The sequence below is a fragment of the Lepus europaeus genome, chromosome 11, assembly GCF_033115175.1.
Source record: "Lepus europaeus isolate LE1 chromosome 11, mLepTim1.pri, whole genome shotgun sequence".
In the NCBI taxonomy this organism is placed as follows: domain Eukaryota; kingdom Metazoa; phylum Chordata; class Mammalia; order Lagomorpha; family Leporidae; genus Lepus; species Lepus europaeus.
This window is the reverse complement of record NC_084837.1, coordinates 113,375,513-113,394,373: the sequence shown is the minus strand read 5'-3', so window position 1 is coordinate 113,394,373 and position 18,861 is coordinate 113,375,513. Positions and strand designations below refer to the sequence as shown.

Below are 18,861 nucleotides of genomic sequence, written 5' to 3'. Positions count from 1 at the left end.
CCGCATGCCGCATCTGGCCGCCCCACCTCCGGAGCAGCCCTTGTCTAGTTCTGGTTCAGCGATTCTGGCCGGAGCCGTCATGTCGCACGGACAACCTCATTTGCTCTTTAGTTTCTCACTGTGTCTCACCCAGGAGGCGGGATCATGAGGGAACTTTCTAGAAGGTTCAGGCCAAGATGCGGAGCTGGCTGGTGTCATAGGTTGTTGGGGGGGGGCACTAGAGGGGCAGCCGTGGGCCCCTGGACCAAGTGCCCGCAGGGACCCTCCCTCTGGGGCCAGCGCCCTGTCTGCCCCGGAGGGAAGCAAATCCACCAGCACTGGACATCTACTGAAGAGCTGGCCATTACCATGATCCTCTCTGGCCCAGCCCCAGAGAGCTGGCCTGGGGCCTGGGGAGTGGGCGGAGCTGAGGGCTCATGGCCCAAAGCCGAGGGTTGATCCTTCCGACTTTGTTCAGTGATCCAACTTTGACATCAGGTGACCAGGCCAGCCAGCTGGGCCAACCTGATAGGTGGTAGGGAACATAAAGGCCCCCTCGCCCAGAGCCTGCCGCAGTGGACAGCCCCCACAGCCCCGCCGATCTGAAGCACCTACCTGCCTCTACAGGTAAGTTGCTCGGCCTTCAGGACTCCCTGCTCTACAGTGATGGGGTGGGGAGGGGCCCTGGGTTACCTGGAGGAGGCCTGAGCCCTGGCCTTCGTAACTACACCAGCTCTGCAGGCCAGTGTCTCCATTCTCCAGGGAGCGGCTTAACCTAGTATATCTCCAAGGGTCCCTCCTCGGAGTCGGGGAGAGGAGGGGAGGGTCCTCGCTAGCCACGAGGGTGGCCTGGCCAAGGCTGCTGCCCAACCCCAGCCTCCCAGGCTGTGATGGACAGGGACTCATCCTTGCGGGTGGAGAGAGGCACCCTTCCTGGTATGGACCAGAGGCTGATGTAGCAGCCCTGGGACCTCGCCTCCTCCGTGTCATTGGGCGGGGGAGCTCCACATTGCCGGCAGGAAGCCAGCCCTGGTGGGGGCCTGTTGGCACAACCCCCGGAGTGTGTGCGCACACACACACACAGTGCTGGGGGCCCACCTCCGCATCCTGGGTGCCCACTCTGGGAGTTCTCAGCCTCTCTGGGTTGCAGCAGGCAGGCAGCCAAGCACAGAGCCTGGATGAGGACACGGATGGAGGAGTGGCTCCGTCCCCACCCTCAGCCCGGCCCCTCCCGCCTCGCCCCTTCCATTGCTGCAGATGGCGATGTCCCCAGCGGCTCCCCTCTCGGTCACCGAGCTGCTCCTGGCCTCTGTCGTCTTCTGCCTGGTGTTCTGGGCAGTCAGGGCCTCGAGGCCTCGGGTCCCCAAAGGCCTGAAGAGTCTGCCGGGGCCCTGGGGCTGGCCCCTGCTCGGGCACGTGCTGACGCTGGGCAAGAACCCACACGTGGCGCTGGCGCGGCTGAGCCGGCGCTACGGGGACGTGTTCCAGATCCGCCTGGGCTCCACGCCCGTGGTGGTGCTCAGCGGCCTGGACACCATCAAGCAGGCCTTGGTGCGGCAGGGCGACGACTTCAAGGGCCGGCCTGACCTCTACAGCTCCACCTTCATCACCGAGGGCCAGAGCATGACCTTCAGCCCAGACTCAGGGCCCGTGTGGGCCGCCCGCCGGCGCCTGGCCCAGGACTCCCTGAAGAGCTTCTCCATCGCCTCCGACCCGGCCTCCTCCAGCTCCTGCTACCTAGAGGAGCACGTGAGCCAGGAGGCCGAGCACCTCATCGGCAGGTTCCGGGAGCTGATGGCGGTGGCTGGGCGCTTCGACGCCTACAGCCAGCTGGTGGTGTCCGTGGCCAGGGTCATCGGGGCCATGTGCTTTGGGCGGCACTTCCCACAGAGCAGTGAGGAGATGCTGGACCTCGTGCGGAACAGCAGCGAGTTCGTGGAGACCGCCACCTCCGGCAGCCCCGTGGACTTCTTCCCCATCCTGCGTTACCTGCCCAACCGCCCCCTGCAGAGGTTCAAGGACTTCAACCGGAGGTTCCTGCGGTTCCTGCAGAAAACGGTCCGGGAGCACTATGAGGACTTCGACAGGGTGAGCCCCGGGCGCACCTGCCGAGGGACCCCCCCGCCCCAGGACCAGCCATGTGGCCTAGGGCCAACCACGCCCCCTCAGAATCCACACCCTTACCGCTTCCCCATCAGGGGCCCTGGGAGACCCGCCAGCACCGTGGGGGGTGCCCTCAGCCTTTGTCCTGCGAGAACCTGAACCCCAACAGCGGCTGATCCCCAGCTCTGCTTTCGCTTCGCTTCCCTGTTCACACCGGCCTCTTCCTCCTTTGAAACTGGACCCTGGGTTGTTGGGAGAGGGGTCAAGCCTCTTGCTGTGAGCCCCAGGCAGGGGAGGGGGGCAGCACCCAAGGACACACCACCCGCCGGGGCCGGCGTTTGGCGCCCTAAGCCCGTGTCCCTTCAGAACAGCGTCCAGGACATCACGGGTGCCCTCTTCAAGCACAGTGAAAACAACTCCAAGGCCAACGGTGGCCTCATCCCCCAGGAGAAGATCGTCAACCTGGTCAACGACATCTTTGGAGCTGGTAGGGGCGGGACCCTGCCCCTCCACCCCCACCCCGTGCCTGCTGGGCACCCAACCCTCGCTCAGCCCCAGGGCCCATCGGACGGCCTCCCAGCCTCACCCCAGCTAGCACAGGACACAGGAACCTGGCCCGAGCTGTGCCACCAGCTCCCCCTGGAAACTGCTCCAAGTCCCTCTCCCCCTCCGCACCTCAGCTTCCCCTCGGAGCGATAAAGAACCCTCTGACCTATAAGCCTAGGCCCCTGTCATGCCGGCAGCTGATGACCAACGTCCCAAGTCCACGCCAAGAAGCCCAGCCCTGTCCCCAGGAAGCTCAGGGGCTGCGGTCAGAGGAAGGTACGGCTTGGTCCCTCCCTGGCAGGCGCTTGCTTAACACGGGTCTCCTTGGTCCTGCCTTCCTTCCTTCCTATCTCGCCCAGGGTTTGACACCATCACAACTGCACTCTCGTGGAGCCTCATGTACCTGGTGACCAACCCCAGGATACAGAGAAAGATCCAGGAGGAACTGGGTAGGTGGTGCCCTTGACCCTGTGGCTGGGCTTGATCTGTCTACAGATGCCTGCTACGCACCTGCTCTGTGAAAGCCTGGATGTACAGTGAGGCCCACCCTTGCCCCCGAAGATGCTGGGGAGCAGTGGGGCCCCGTGTAGAGTGACACAGGTGCCAAGTGTCACAGCAGCCCTGAGCTCTGCCCGTCGCCCACCCCTGGTGCTCTGCAGATGCCGTGGTTGGCAGGGCGCGGCGGCCCCGGCTCTCCGACAGACCCCAACTGCCCTACCTGGAGGCCTTCATCCTGGAGCTCTTCCGACATGCCTCTTTCGTCCCCTTCACCATCCCCCACAGGTGAGGCGGCCAATTCGCCTGCCCCAGGCCTTGCCACGCTCCACAGAAAGCCACACCCAGATCACAGCGCTCCCTCTGCTCTGCACCCATTCCCTCCCTGCCAGCACCCTTGCCCCAGCCCAGCAGCCTCCAACGGTGCATGTGTAGGACCCGGAATGACCCCCACCCTCTCCTCGGCTCCCACAGCCCTGCCTCTGCCCCGGGGCCAATCCCGACGCAAACCTGCCCTCCGGGAGTATCTTAGATTCACCTGGCAGGTCCAGCCTCGTTCTCTGCCAGGACCTAACAGCCACCGAGCCTTGATTAGGCCCTGAAATTGACCAACATCAAGCGAGTTAGTGAACACTGACTTCAGCAGCAAGCAAGAGGCTGTTGTGGTGCGGCAGGCTAAGCCGCCACTTGCAATGTCAGCACCCCATATCAATGCCCGGTTCAAGTCCCGGCTGCTCCACTTTTTTCTTGAAAAAAATTTTTTTAAGATTTTAATTATTTTATTTGAGAGTTAGAGTTACAGACAGTGAGAGGGAGAGACCAAGAGAAAGGTCTGCCTTCCATTGGTTTATTTATTTATTTAAGAGCTAGAGTTACAGACAGAGAGAGGGAGAGACAGACAGAGAGGTCTTCCATAGGCGGGTTCACTCTGCAAATGGCCACACCACCCAGAGCTGAGCCAATCCAAACTGATCCAAAGCCAGGAGCCGGGAGCCTTTTCCAGATCTCCCAGGTGTACGGGGCCCAAGCACTTGGGCCACCCTCTACTGCTTTCCTAGGTGATAGCAGAGAGCTGGATTGGAAGAGAAACAGCTGGGACTAGAACTGGCACCCATATGGGATGCCAGTGTTGCAGGTGGAGGCTTAGCCCACTATGAGATAGATCCAGCCCTGGCTGTGCCAGTTCTGATCCAGCTCCCCACGAATGTGCCTGGGAAGGCAGCGGGTGGTGGTCCAACTCCTTGGGCCCCTACTATCCATATGATCGTCCATCTGCTAGTTCACCCCCCAACAACCACAACAGTCTAGGGCTGGGTCCTGCCAAAGCCAGAAGCCAGGAGCTTCGTCCTGGTCTCCCACATGGGTGCAGGGGCCCCAAGCACCTGGGCCATCACCTGCTGCCTTCCCAGGTGCATTTGCAGGGAACTGGGTCAGAGTGGAGCAGCAGATACTCAACTGGCTGCACCACAGTGCCGGCTCCCAGAATGGCCAAATGCATGCTGAGCGCAGAGTTCAGCAAACTCGCTTTAAAGACAGGAGCTGGGGAAAGGGGAGGGAGTTTCACCCCGCCTCCCAGGGTGGGGCCCATGACTACATGGGGGGCGGGGCACTGGGGCACAGTGGACACAGGAGTGAGACTGCCCCAGCCTGGAGCCTGATGGAGCCCTCTTCCCTCCACAGCACCACCAGGGACACCACACTGAACGGCTTCCACATTCCCAAGGAATGCTGCATTTTCATAAACCAGTGGCAAATCAACCACGACCCGTGAGTATGCGTCCCTCGTGGAAAGACAAGCACAGGTTGGGTAGTCGGGAGGCTGCTTTGCCTGCTCAGAGCAGGTCTGGGGAAGGAAGGAGGCGGCACCTGCTACACAGCCTGTCCAGATGGCCAAGCTCAGACCACGTTTCTCAGACGTTAGTGCACGTAAGAGTCGGTCACTGGACCAAGTGTCTGGCCTGGTGGTTAGGACGCCTGCGTGCCTGGGTTTGATTTCTGGATCCAGCTCCTGGCTCCAGCTCCTCACCAGTGCACCCTGGGAGGCCGTGGAGATGGCTCAAGTGGTTGGGTTCCTGCCACCTGCGTGGGGGACCTGGAGGAGGCTCCTGGCTCCTGGCTGTGGCCCAGCCCAGCCCTGGGCATTGCAGCCATCTGGGGAGTGAACAAACAGATGGAAGCACTCACTCTCTCTCTCTCTCTCTCTCTCTCTCGCTCGCTACCTACCTTTCTTTGTGTAACTCTGACTTTCAGATGAATAAATATTTTTTAAAAAAATAGAGCTGGGCGGGAAGCTTGCTCCATATTCTGGCCCCAGCCCCCAGAGCGCACCTCGGCAGGTAAGGCGGAGCCCCTCAGGTGATTCTGGTGTGAATGGGCCGCCTCCTCTCCCAGGAAGGCCACACTGAGTCCATGGGCAGAGGACGTGTGATCTACCAGCCAACCTGGGACACTCTTGCGATGGAAGGTGCTATCAATATTGTGCTATTAACAACTACTCTGAAATAAGGGCATGAACCCAGACACACTGCTGAGTCCCCTCGCCAGAGACGTGGAGTTAAACACGTTTTAATTTGCTTTAAACAAAGCAAAAAAAAAAAATCAATATTAAAAAGCACTATCTTCAAGGCTATTTTTTTAATGTTTATCTTTGTCTACTTGAGAGACCGAACAACTAAGAGAGAGCAGGAGAGAGAGGAAGGTGGATCTTCCATCTGCTGGCTCACTCCCTAAACGCCAGCAACAGCCTGGGCCGGGGGAGGGCCAAGTCAGGAGCCTGGACCTCCATCCAGGTCCCCCGTTTGTGTAGCATTGTCCGCGGTCTTTCAGAGCACGTTAGCAGGAAGTTGGATCAGACGTGGAGGAGTCGGAACTTGACCGTGCTCTCCTGTAAGCGTTGCGAGCACCAGAACTAAGCCGTCTGTGCCACCATGCCCAGTTCAAGGCTAATCGTGTGAAAGAAAGCTTTATAAAAGAAATAAGTGACAGAGTTCAGTTTGGGGGCAGGATTTGGTACAACGCTTGAGACAGGAACGCCGTAGCCCATGTCCGTCCCATGCTGGAGTGCCTGGGTTCAAGGCCCAGTTCCGGCTTCCTGCTACCGGGCACCCTGGGAGGCAGCGGGTGACGGCTCCAGTACTTTGATCTCCGCCACCCACGTGGGAGACCTGGGTGGAGTCCTGAGCTCCTGGCTTCAGCCTGGCCCAGCCTCGGCTATTACAGGCAAACGGGGGAGTGAACCAGGGTCAGATCTCCTGCCTTCCTCTCGCAGGCAGCTGTGGGGGGACCCGGAGGAGTTCCGGCCCGAGCGATTCCTCACGGCGGACGGCGCGGCCATCCACAAGCCCCTGAGTGAGAAGGTCATGCTCTTCGGCCTGGGCAAGCGCAGGTGCATCGGGGAGACCCTGGCCAGGTGGGAGGTCTTCCTCTTCCTGGCCATCTTGCTCCAGCGGCTGGAGTTCAGCGTGCCACCCGGCGTGCCCGTGGACCTGACCCCCATCTACGGGCTCACCATGAAGCACCCCCGCTGTGAGCACATCCAGGCTCGCCCGCGCTTCTCTGTCCAGTGAGGGCGGCGCTGCGGCGGGCACTCTGGGGTCTCGGCCACCCTCTCCTCTTCACAATAACAGCTGTGCTGAGATCCGACCTGCGCCGTCTGTCACCGGCTTGTAGGACATCCCTCCGCAATGCCCCGCCCCGCCCCCAGACCCCCACCCTCCCCTGCCACCCAGCCCTGGGCAGTGGCCGCTCTACTTTCTGTCTGCGGCTTCCTTGTCCCGATGCCCACCAATGGTCTTGTGGCTGGCTGCTTGCCCAGAGCGCAACGCTCCCCAGGCCCGGGGCTATGTCCCAGGCTCAGTGGCCAGCTCCTCTCTGCTCTGGCCCAAGTCTTGAACACGTGAAGCGCCTGGGGAGGAAGGGGCCCAACCCAGATGAAGCTCCTGGCTCCTGGCTTCTGCCCTGCCCGGCCCTGGCTGTTACGTCCATTTGGGGGAGTGAACCAGCAGATGGAAGATCTCTCTTTCTCTCTCTGCCTCTGCTTCTCTGTAATTCTGCCTTTCAAATAAATAAATATTAAAAAAAAAAAAAAGGCAATATCGAGCGTGAAAGTCAACCCAGAGACCGAGAGAAAAGGTTTACAGAATACGCACCTGATAAGGAACCGATATCCAGACCGTGAAGAACTGCCACGTCTTAGCAATGAGAAATCAACCAACCAAATTCAAAAGTGGGCGGGGGTTGAGGTAGAGCCGTGAAGTCAGGGCGTGGGACACCTGCACCCCACGCTGGAGTGCTTGGTTCAGGTCCTGGCTGCTCCACGTCCCACCCAGATCCCTGCTCATGTGGACCCTGGCAGGCAGCAGCCACGGCTCGAGTAACTGGGTCCCTGAACCCACGTGGGAGGCCCGCAGGGAGCTCTAGGTTCCTGGCTCCCCCCTGTCTCAGCCACAGCGCCAATCGATGGCAGGGATTTTAGGGAGAGAATGAGTGGATGGGAACTCTCTCCTTCTGCCTCACGAGTCCATCAATAAAATCTCTTTAAAGGTTAAACACAGAATTGCTACAGGATCCAGCTATTCCACCCCGAGGTGCGTACTCAAAAGAATTGAAAACAGGAGCTCAAACAGGAGCTCGGCCCCAAAGCTTCATAACAACGCTGTTCCCAAAGGTGAAACATGACGACACCCCAACCGCCCATCGCGAGGTGACTGGCCCACAAAACGGGGTTACACATCCCACCTGTGTGACGGGACCTCAGAAAGTGTGTGGGAGATGGGATTAAAAAAGGAAAGCTCGTTTTGATGCAAAAGCTGTTGGAAGCCAGGCAGGGCTGGGGGGGGGGCTGGGTGTGTGTGGGGGCTGAGTGTGTGTGGAGGGTGGGGGGCTGAGTGTGTGTGTGTGTCTGAGTGGGAGGGGCTGAGTGTGTGTATATGTGTGTGGGCTGGGTGTGTGTGTATGTGTGTATGTGTGTGTGAGTGTGTGTGTGGCCTCGATGAAGACTCTGGGCCCTGTGCAGTCCCATTCCTGGCACGGGCAGCAGCACGGTCACCCTGGAACCAGGCCCCGGTGAAGGAAGCAGGTGCAACAGAGATGACGCAGCAGAGCACATCCAGGCAGGACGTGGGGCGCGGAGTCGCAGAGGCCGTGGGGGGCCGACAGGGGCAGGCTGGGCGTTGTCTGCTGGGCACCATCTGGAAACGCACGGGGCGGCGGCTGCACAACACCGTGAGTGTCACTGACACCGCTGAGCTGTGCACTTACAACACTTACAACGGTACAATGTGTGTGTTCTCACACAGTTCGTAAACGTGTTATTTGAAAGGCAGAGAAAGTAAGAGAGAGAGACAGAGGTCTTCCACCTGCTGGTTCACTCCCCAAACGGCAGCAACAGCCAGGGCTGGACCAGGCAGAAGCCAGGAGCCAGGAGCTTCTTCTAGGTCTCCCATGTGGATGCAGGGGCCCAAGCACTAGAGCCGCCAGCTGCTGCCTCTCATGCACAGTAGCAGGAAACTGGATCAGAAGCAGAGCAGCTGGGCTGTGAACAGGCACTTGGATACGGGATGGGAGCACGGCAGGCTGCAGCCTAATTGCGCCACAACACCAGCCCTAACCACGATTCTTTTTAAAAGGCAAGTGGGGCTGGCACCACGGCTCAACAGGCTAATCCTCCACCTGCGGCGCCAGCACCCCAGCTTCTAGTCCTGGTCGGGGCACCACATTCTGTCCCAGTTGCCCCTCTTCCAGGCCAGCTCTCTGCTGTGGCCTGGGAAGGCAGTGGAGGATGGCCCAAGTGCTTGGGCCCTGCACCCGCATGGGAGACCAGGAGAGGCACCTGGCTCCTGGGTCCTGGCTCCTGGCTTCGGATCAGCACAGTGCACTGGCCATAGCATGCCGGCTGCAACGGCCATTGGAGGGTGAACCAAGGGTAAAGCAAAACCTTTCTCTCTGTCTCTCTCTCACTGTCCACTCTGCCTGTCAAAAAAAAAAAAAAAAAAAAAAGGCAGGCCGGCGCCGTGGCTTAACAGGCTAATCCTCCACCTTGCGGCACCGGCACACCGGGTTCTAGTTCCGGTTGGGGCACTGGATTCTGTCCCAGTTGCCCCTCTTCCAGGCCAGCTCTCTGCTATGGCCCAGGAGTGCAGTGGAGGATGGCCCAAGTGCTTGGGTCCTGCACCCGCATGGGAGACCAGGATAAGCACCTGGCTTCTGCCTTCAGATCAGTGCGATGTGCCGGCCGCAGCAGCCATTGGAGGGTGAACCAACGGCAAAGGAAGACCTTTCTCTCTGTCTCTCTCTCTCTCTCACTATCCACTCTGCCTGTCAAAAAAAAAAAAATTAAAAACAAAAAAAAAAAGGCAAGTGGAGCTGGCACTGTGATGTAGCAGGTAAAGCCACCACCTGCAGTACTGGCCTCCCATATGGGTGCCAGTTCAAGTCCTGGCTGCTCCTCTTCCAATCCAGCTCTCTGCTGTGGCCTGGGAAAGCAGCAGAAGATGGCCCAAGTCCTTGGGCCCCTGCACCCATGTGGGAGACCTGGAGGAAGCTCCTAGCTCCTGGCTTCAGGTCAGCTGAGCTTGGCCGTTGCGGCCATCTGGGGAGGGAACCAGCGATTGAAAACCTCTCTCTCTCTCTGCCTCTACCTCTCTGTAACTTGGCCTTTCAAATAGATAAATAAATCTTTAAAAAAAGAAAGAAAGAAAGAAAAGAAAAGAAAAGGACACAAGCAAACACTGGGTGTGATCAAAAGCTCTCGGAGCCATGAGAAGTCGTGAGGCTGAGGAAAGAAGCCAGCATGGGGGGGGGGGGGGGCACAGGCAGTGAGATTCCTGGCCTTTGACCCCCCAGAAAAGGCAAAGCGATGGAGACAGCAGAAGCGCCAGTGGGCGTCAGGAGCCCATGGTAAGGGGATGAAGAGCAGTGGAGGGCCCGTGTCCTGTGGGTGTCCAACACTGAGGGCGGAAGGCAGGAGGACCCCCAGCGTCTGCTACAGGATTTCATCAAAAAACTGCAACAGTATCTCCTAAGTACCCCACGCTACCAATTGCACAACGGGAGCACCTGCGCCACTGTCTTTAAAGAAATTGGGGGTGGGGGTGGCTGGACTGAGGCGCAGTGGGTGCAACCTGCAGTGCCCACATCCCATGTGGGCAAGTTTGAGTCCCGGCTGCTCCACTTCCGATCCAGCTCTCTGCTGATGGCCTGGGAAAAGCAGCAGAAGATGGCCCAAATGTTTGGGCCTCTGCACCCACGTAGGAGACCTGGAAGAGGCTCCTAATCCTGGCTTCAGCCTGGCCAATGTGGCCATTTGTGGAGTGAACCAGCAGTTGAAATCTCTCTCTCTCTCTCTCTCTCTGTAATTCCACCTTTCAAATAAATCTTTTAAAAATAAAATAACAAATTTTTTAAAGATTTATTTATTTATTTGAAAGGCAGAGGCGGGAGGGGAGTGGTCTTCCATCTGCTGGTTTACTTCCCAGTTGGCTGCAATAGCTGGAACTGGGCCAATCTGAAGCCGGGAGCCAGGAGCTTCTTCCGGGTCTCCCACGTGGGTGCAGAAGCCCAAGCACTTGGGCCATCTTCTGCTGCTTTCCCAGGCCACTGCACCACAGCACCACAGTGCTGGCCCCAAAATGAATTTTACACTTGATCTTAGCCGGGCCAGCACTGTGGCATAGCAGGTAAAACTCTGGCCGTTGCTGCTATCCGGGGAGTGAACCAGTAGATGGAAGATGTCTCTTTTTCTCTGTCCCTCCCTCTCTATTTGTAACTCTGCCTCTCAAATAAATAAATAAATCTTTATAAAAAATTTAAATCAGCGTTGGCTCATCAGTTATAATAAGTGGAGCTATTTTTGCAAGATTATAAATATTAGGGGAACTGAGCAGGTAATGGAAACTACTTGCTTCCCTCTCCTTTTCTTTTAAACATTTGTTTATTTATCTGAAAGGCAGAGAGAGAGAGAACAAAAGGAGAGAGATGTCTTCCATCCTTTGGTTCACTCCCCAAATGGCCACATTAGCCAGGTCCAAAGTCAGGAGCCAAGAACTCCATCTGGGTCCTCCATGGGGGGGGGGGGGGGGCAGGGTCCAAGCACTTGGGCTGTCCTCATCACCATGGAGCTGGATTGGAAGTGGAGCGGCCGGGACTCTCGGGAGGCAGTGGCCCCATCTGTGGCTCTGCGTGCCCAGCGGTGCTCTGGGGGAACCGCGGTGACACCTGACAGCATGCCAGCCCACCCTTCACCTGGGCAGCCCCGCTCCCTGCTGGGCAGTGCTGACCGCCAAGTCCAGTCCCCAGTAGACGTGCTGGAGTGAGAGGGGACCGGCAGATCCCAGAGCCGGGTCCAGCGCCACTAAGCTGGGGCCGGTTACATAACCTCTCTACGTCCAGCAGTTGGGCGGATGATCCTACCCTGCAGGTCTGGTAGGAGGCTTAGCGAGCTTGTATGATGTGCCAGGTACCCATCGGTGCGTGCACACACACACGCACACACACACGCACACACACCCCAGGAATGCTGGTCTCCAGGCTGGTGCGTGTGGCGCACGTGCAGCTGGGAGCGCACCAGCCGTCCACGCGGGAGGCAGCACTCCCTCCCGGGAGCCTGCGTCCTCTCCCTGGGGCCCTGCCAGGCCCCACTTCCTTCCACTGCTCCCCCCTCCCCCAGAAGCTGGGGAGGGCTGGGGGTGCTGGCGTGCCAGGGAACAATGGGCCCCCAACCCCTTCCGGCCCATTGCGTGAGAAGGAGCTGCCGGAGGAAGCTCACCTCCCATAGGGACAGGCCCCCGCCCCTGCCAGGGAGGCCCAGGACGCCGCCACCTGCACCGGCTCCCCGAGCCTGTCTTCTGGAGGGGCTGCCCCATCCAGGCATCCTGACCCTCATCTGTGGAGCTGCCGGGTGTGGTCCAGCCCACAGCAGTCTCCATGGGTGCTGACCACTGAGTGAGCGGCCACAGGAAGGAAGCCGGGGGCCCAGGGGCTGAGCAGCAAAGACGAGTGGATAGGATGCAGGTTGGGGCAGCCGGGCGCCCACAGCCCAGGCAGAAATCCCCGCAGGGCAGCCAGCGCACCTGCAGATCCCGGCCTCCGCTCAGCTCTGCACCAAACTCGCTCCCCCTCTCCCGCTCCCGCCCAGCCAAACCTGGTCTCCTGGGCTCCAGGTGCCTCTACTGTCACCCTAGCAGGGCTCTGGGGCAGGGCTGGGAGCTGCTCGATCCACGCCCAGCAACATAGCCCAGCACGCCCTCGCCTGGCAGGCGGCTGGCCAGAACTTTGGAGCTGTCGACTGTGTGTTGAGTGGCAAGGATTGGACAGGTTGGTTCCTTAAGCTTCCTGGCCTGGGTGCACGGTGGAAGCTCCAGCGCACAGCAGGGCTGTCCGTGGGGCTGGGCGCCGACATCCACCTGCCTGCGTTTTGCTCCTCATTCTCCCGCAACGGCCCCCTGCAGCTCTGGGCACGGTCTCTGCTCCCCTGTCCACAGAGACAGCGTCACCAGGTCCAGGCCTCCCTGAGCTCAGGTGTAACCATGGCCAGGGAGAAGGAGGCGCAGAAACCTGCCCAGCTACCCTGCCAGCTGCCCCCAACCCTCATCGCAGGAAGGCTGATCGTGGACTGCCTCCGCCCTGAGGGCACGGGAGGGGGCGGCACACCTGCAGACACGCCCAGGTGAGAGCACGCACGTACCTGGCAGACTCACACACATGGGAACACCTCACCACCCAGGTCCATGCTCCCCCGGGCACGTGTGTCTGTGCCCATCACCGCCGGCCCAGGCCACCGGTGAGCCTGTTTGGGAGACCCCTGGAGCTACTTCCTCTCGCAATCTCCAAGGGGACGGCCGGCGGGTGGAGGGGCTTTGAGAGGGGCCCTCAGGGTGGTGCACAGCTGTGGGGTGGGCGACAGCAAGACCAAAGCTCACCTGTTCAGCCGTGTCCGTTGGTACTGAAGCACACATCTGATTCCTGGTGGAAACACTTCAGGGTGGACGAGCTCTCTGGGGCCCACAGTCCCACCCCCGTCGCCCAACACCAAAGGCCTTCAGCGTGGAAACCAACACCATGGGGCCTCGGAAGCACCTGGAGTCGCGGGAGCGCCGGCTGGGAAAAGCCTTGAGTGTGACACAGATCTAAGAGCTGCAATGCAGAAGTCCGATTCTACACCCCCCCCCCCATAAACGCATCCTGCCTTCCAGAGAATCATGGGTAGGCAAGGGTGTGTGCTGTCAGCTCCCCCCCGCCCCTCCCCCCCGGCTCAGGAAGCCCATCTGCCCTTGGCCCTAAGGGATCATGGGGACCCCAGTTCCTGCCCTGGGCCTCCTCCCTCTGCTCCCTGCCCGCCCCCAGCTAAGTAACCCCACCCCACCCCCATATGCCACCTGCAGATTCCGCTGACTTGAGCTGGGCCCTGGACGGATACACAGATAAATGGCTAATGTCCTCAATAGGCAGAGTCCCTACAAAAAACAACTGAATCCTTGCGGCGCCGGCACACCGGGTTCTAGTCCCGGTTGGGGCGCCGGATTCTGTCCCGGTTGCCCCTCTTCCAGGCCAGCTCTCTGCTGTGGCCCGGGAGTGCAGTGGAGGATGGTCCAAGTCCTTGGGCCCTGCACCCCATGGGAGACCAGGAGAAGCACCTGGCTCCTGCCATCGGATCAGCATGGAGCGCCAGCTGCAGCGCGCCAGCCGCGGTGGCCATTGGAGGGTGAACCAACGGCAAAAGGAAGACCTTTCTCTCTGTCTCTCTCGCTCACTGTCCACTCTGCCTGTCAAAACAAACAAACAAACAAAAACAACTGAATAAAAAAGGTGCAAATAACATGAACCATTCACAGAAGAGGAAAATACAAGTGAATTTTTTTTAAAGATTTATTTGAAAGAGTTACAGCATGGGGGGAGAGAGAGAGAGAGAGAATCTTCCGTCCACTGGTTCTCCCCAGATGGCCATAACGGTCAGGGCTGGGCCAGGCCGAAGCCAGGAGCCAGGAGTTTTATCCAGGTCCCCAATGTGGGCCCCTACACCCACGTGGGAGACCTAGAAGAAGCTCCTGGCTCCTGGCTTCAGATGGGTGCAGCTCTGGCCATTGCGGCCATCTGGGGAGTGAACCAGTGGGTGGAGGACCTCTCTGTCTCTCTCAGCCTCTCCTTCTCTGTGTAACCCCAACTTTCAAGTAAATAAATCTTAAAAAAAAACAAAACAGAGGGGCAGGCGTAGTGGCAGCGTGGGCTCTGCTGCCGCTGGCGACAGCATCCCGTGCCAGAGCACCGGCTTGAGTCCCGGTTTCTCCGCTTCTCCCCCAACACGTTGAATGGCATTGATTCTAACCATAGGAAAAACGACTAAACAGCTCATCTGAGGGGCCGTTACAGAGAGAGGAAGAGGTAGCAAGAGAGGCAGAGAGAGCTCTCCCATGCACTGCTTCACACCACCCACAGGTCTCCCACGCGGGTGCAGGGGCCCAAAGACTTGGGCCATCTTCTGCTGCTTTCCCAGGCCACAGCAGAGAGCTGGATCGGAAGTGGAGGAGCCGGGACTAGAACCGGTGCCCAGATGGGATGCCGGCCTTGCAGGCGGCAGCTGTACCCACTGCGCCCCGGAAGTCACCGTTTTTGAACTCTGGGCTTTGCGCCCTGGGTACAGATGTCCTCTTCCACACACACGAGGTCTCTGACGATGCTGGGCGGAGCTGCCCGGGGGGACGCGGCACTGAGCACTGAGCGAGCCCAGCAGGCTTTGCTCTGCTCTCAGAAGCCCACAGGCCAGGGGAGAGGGACACTAACAGCTCCCAAACAACGCCTGGCGTCAAGCTGCCGGGAAGACGCAGACAGAGACAGGGTGTGTGTGGGAGGGGGAGGGCAGGCCCCCCAGAGGAGGTGGAATCCAGGGCGACCGGCGTGCAAAGGCTCCGAGGCAGGAACCTCTGTTAAGACAGGAGAGGCCAGAGGCTTCTCCGGGAGAAGGCAAAGCCGGAGCTCAAGCCCGGATCTTTCGGCCCCGTGAACTTGGAGCTGTTCTGTCTGTGTGCTCGGGGACCTGCTGCAGGCGGTGAGGAAGAAGCTGGCCTCCCCACCCGCCCCGCCTGCCCCACCCATCCCAGGAGCTGGGGGGGGGGGGGGCTGTGTGCACCTGTGCCTCCCTCCCACAGCTGAGTCATCTCCTTTGCCCCAGTCCTTGCACCGTGTCTCCCTTCAAATGCAGCTTTGTGAGTGTGTGCAAACCCAAGTGTGTGCGAGCGAGAGCGTATGTCTTGTGTACCTGCAAGCTCGCGGGCAGGCGGGGCCCTGGAGCAGCTGGCCTCCCTCAGCTGAGCCCCCTTGGCCTCTGCCTCCCCGGCGTGGCGCCACGGGGTTCCTGGCCCTCTCTGCCTGTATCTCAGGGCTGCACCTGTTTGACAAGGGGCCGGCTCTCCCCACCGCCCGACTGCTCCCCCAGAGAGGGCCTGGCAGCACCCCTCCACAGCCAGCCACAGGGTGGCTAAGGCAGTGAGCTAACCCTCTGGGGAGAGACAGCACAGCCAGCACCACCATGCTGCCAGCCAGGCCATGACAGCGCGGCTCAGAGCAGTCCCCAGCCACCACCTCGCCTCGAGCCGCCCTCCCGGTGCTTCTCCCTGGGGTCAGCACTGCCCCAGGCCTCCTCTGCAGCCACACTCTCCTTCTCTCCCGGATGAGCCAGAAGCTACACCTGGAAGTCTTCTAGCTCTGCCAACCTGTTCCAGGACCCGGACCCCCCCCCCCCCCGCCTTGAAAGGAAAGCTCCCCACCTTGCCCGCCCTCCTAAAAGAGTCAAGCCTGTGAGGTGTGGGGTGGAGCGGCCCCTCCTCCCCAGCCCAGCCCCCTCCGCCTCTTTCCTATCCCCGTGCCCCATTCCAAGGCCGGGACCCGCCCCCAATACTGCAAGCCCGGAGTTGGAGCCGTGAGAACGCAGTCTTGACTGTCCCCTCGTGGCCACTTGCAGTAATGCGCGCTTCCCCTAGTCGCAGTCCTGGGGACGCCTCCACTCCCTCCTCCACTCCCCAAATAAGCAGACAACCTAAGGAAAAACGAGGCTCAGCTCCTTCCTACGCAGCAATTCTGCAGAGGTCACTAGGCGCGGCCAGAGGGGTTCCCCTCACCTGCTCCCATCACTGCTTGGCCGCCTCCCCAGACTCACCCCAAGCAGGAAGTCCTTGTCCCGGGCGTCCAGGGAGCCGGCGTTTGGTGCAACAATTAAGAAGCCACGTGAGACCCCCGCATCCCCCCCCCCCCGTCCTGGCTGTTGCAGCCATCTGGGGAGTAAACAGTGGATGGAAGATCTTTGTTTCTCTGCCTTTCAAGTAAAATGAAAATATATCTACATTTTTTTTTAAAAGTTCAGCTCCTGTTCTCATGCTCCCAGAGAGCTCACCGCCCCCGAGCCTGGGCACGCTGGGGAACACTGACGTGCAGGCCCAGCCCTCACCTCCTCACTCTCACTGCTCACTTACCTGGCAACAGGTGCACCCAGGGCACGGAGACGGGAGCAGCCAGTTTCACAAGGAGCCACGCCCCTGCCCCCCCCCCCAGGCTGCCTGCTCGAGTCCACGCGAGCATCCGCTGAGGGCCCTGACACCTGCTCTGTGGCAGGCCCTCCTGGGCTTCCCCACGGGGCCAGCACAGCACTCCGGGGGGGGGGGGATGGTGGGCTGGTGTCACCAAGCAGGAGGGGACAGAGGTGCAGATGTGGGGTCACTGCCCAGGAGGACGCCTCTGGTCACTTGCAGAGCTGGCTCTGACCCCAGGCTGGCTGGTGGTGGCTCTTGCAGCTCCTACAGAATCGCCTGCCCCCCCAACTACCAGACACCCCAACTTAGCACCAGTGCCCCGTGCTGCCCCCTCAAAGAGCCCGCTGCCTGGCCCCAGCCTGCTTCCCACGTGGAACCCAGGACGGTTGCACCCAGGCCCTGCTGCCCCTCACCAGCAGCTCCAGTGGCTTAGCTGGAGGCAAACATCTGGCCCAGTTCACAGCCCCCTTTGCTGCCAGGCAAACCCAGGGACCCCAGGAGGGGGCAGGAGAGAGGGAGCCTGCAGGGATCGGGCTGGGCCTCTGAGGGTCCCCCTTGTCCTGCAGATTAGATCCGGGATGAGGAGCAAAGGAGCAAAGACGCAGGCACGGCGGGCGTGCCGCCAAGCCTGGCCCTCGTGATTCAGGGCCAGTCCAGCAGCCCCGGGGGCCAGTGCGGTGGCAGCCTTGGAAGCAGGAAGCAGCCCAAGGCAGGGGACCTGGGCAGTCCTGCAGCCACGTGCCAGTCTGGCCGTCCAGCTCCAGAGCCAGACAGGGGCCCGTGGCGTGCTTTCTGGAAGGGCTGGGTCCTGCAGCGCGGTCAGCAGCTGGCCGCTCGCCCATGCTCTCAGGAAGCGCCTTATCTCCTTCCCTTCCGGCTGCCCTGGTTTCTCTGCCTCAGCTCGTCTGGACAGCAGGGAGCAGTCAGCCCTGGCCCTGGCCCTGGCCCTGGCCGAGCCTGGGGCTCCTAACAATCCAAACAGCTCAGGCCCTGCAGGCCAGGCCAGCGTGACCCCCCCACTTCCAGGTAGTTCCCCTGCCGCTGCCCCCGGATCTGCACTCTGGCCACCAGGGGGCGCTGCTCCCCCTCAGACCAGCCCAGGCCACCCCATCTCAAAAAAAGGGCAGGAGGCCAGGCCCGCCCAATGCGGGGGACACAGTGGCCTTTGTCTAATCGAGGCCGTGAACCTGGCCCTTCCCACGCAAGACCCTGCCTCATCCTCCTACCCGCCACCGGGGGCTGGGGGCGCCAGGCCGGGTTCTAAGTCACAAGCAACAGAAACTGACCTGGGCTGACACTGGCACAAAATAATTGTGTGGCTCCCAGGAGGCCCCGGGAATGCTCAGAAGGGCCTGGGGAAGGGGCTGCCCCCAGGAGGAGGGAGAGGCTGCCTCCAAGTCCCTCCAAGGCCCCGCCCTCGTGGGTCTGAAGGCCCCCCAGCTCCGTCCTACCCCACCCCATCCCCCCAATCGGTCCACGACAGCGAGAGCCCTGGGGACTCCAGCCTGCAGCTCCAGGCAGGGCTGCCCCCTCCCCTTCTGCCTGACCCCATGGTGAGCCAGCCAGGTGGTGAGGGCTGGCCATGGCGGCACCAGCAGCAGCTGAGGTCTCCCACGAGCTCAAGGCCCCAGGCTGCCGGGGCCAATGCATGGCGGTTGAGGGGCCCATCTGTCCAACCAGAGCCGGCCCTGGCTGCAGGGAGAGGTGGCTGGACCCCTGCAGGTGGCCCCTGTGTGAGGAGGGTGCCCCCGGAGCCCGAGATCAGGTTAGGATGGACGGGGCACAGGTGATGCCTGCGTCCCCTGGCGGAGTTCGTGGGTTCAAGCCCCAGCTCCCGACTCTGGAATCCTGCTGGTGTGGATCCTGGGAGGCAGCCGTGGTGGCTCCAGTGCCTGGGTCCCTGCCGACACCCGCTCTCCAGACCACTGGACCCATGGTGGAGGGAGGGGCGCTGGCCCCCAGGTCATTTGCAGAGACCACAGGAACAGCTCCTGGCCGGGGAGGATTTGGCTGTGGCTTGCGAAAGCCGAGCCTGACTCCTCCTTCGCACCGTCCCCTCCTGAAGTTGCACCCCAGGGAGGAAGCTGGGGCTACACCAGCGCCTGGGGCCCCAGGGCTGCGGCGGGGCACTGAGTGGCACGGAGCTCCGTGGCTCTGAGCTCCGGACGCCGGTGAGGACCCGGGCCGCTGCAGCCCTGCCCGGCCCCAGCTGCTCCGGGAG

The 18,861-nt window shown here is 60.9% G+C and overlaps 1 protein-coding gene across 1 annotated transcript; it reads left to right on the top strand.

Annotated features, from left to right (window-relative positions):
* Window positions 1–499: 499 nt before the first annotated feature.
* Window positions 500–7,200, top strand: LOC133770386 (cytochrome P450 1A2). Its single transcript, XM_062206462.1, has 7 exons — window positions 500–606; window positions 1,237–2,067; window positions 2,449–2,569; window positions 2,988–3,077; window positions 3,288–3,411; window positions 4,804–4,890; window positions 6,392–7,200. Exons 2-7 carry the CDS (start codon window positions 1,237–1,239, stop codon window positions 6,687–6,689), a joined length of 1,551 nt encoding a protein of 516 aa, XP_062062446.1. The 5' UTR covers window positions 500–606; the 3' UTR covers window positions 6,690–7,200.
* Window positions 7,201–18,861: the final 11,661 nt, after the last annotated feature.

What these genes read in the sequence shown, in the direction of transcription:
- LOC133770386 (XM_062206462.1), top strand. Translation starts at nt 1,237, where the DNA reads ATGGCGATGTCCCCAGCGGCTCCCCTCTCGGTCACCGAGCTGCTCCTG. An exon ending in AAAGATCCAGGAGGAACTGG is followed by an intron (nt 3,078 to 3,287) that starts GTAGGTGGTGCC and finishes GGTGCTCTGCAG; the next exon opens with ATGCCGTGGTTGGCAGGGCG. An exon ending in CCCTTCACCATCCCCCACAG is followed by an intron (nt 3,412 to 4,803) that starts GTGAGGCGGCCA and finishes TTCCCTCCACAG; the next exon opens with CACCACCAGGGACACCACAC.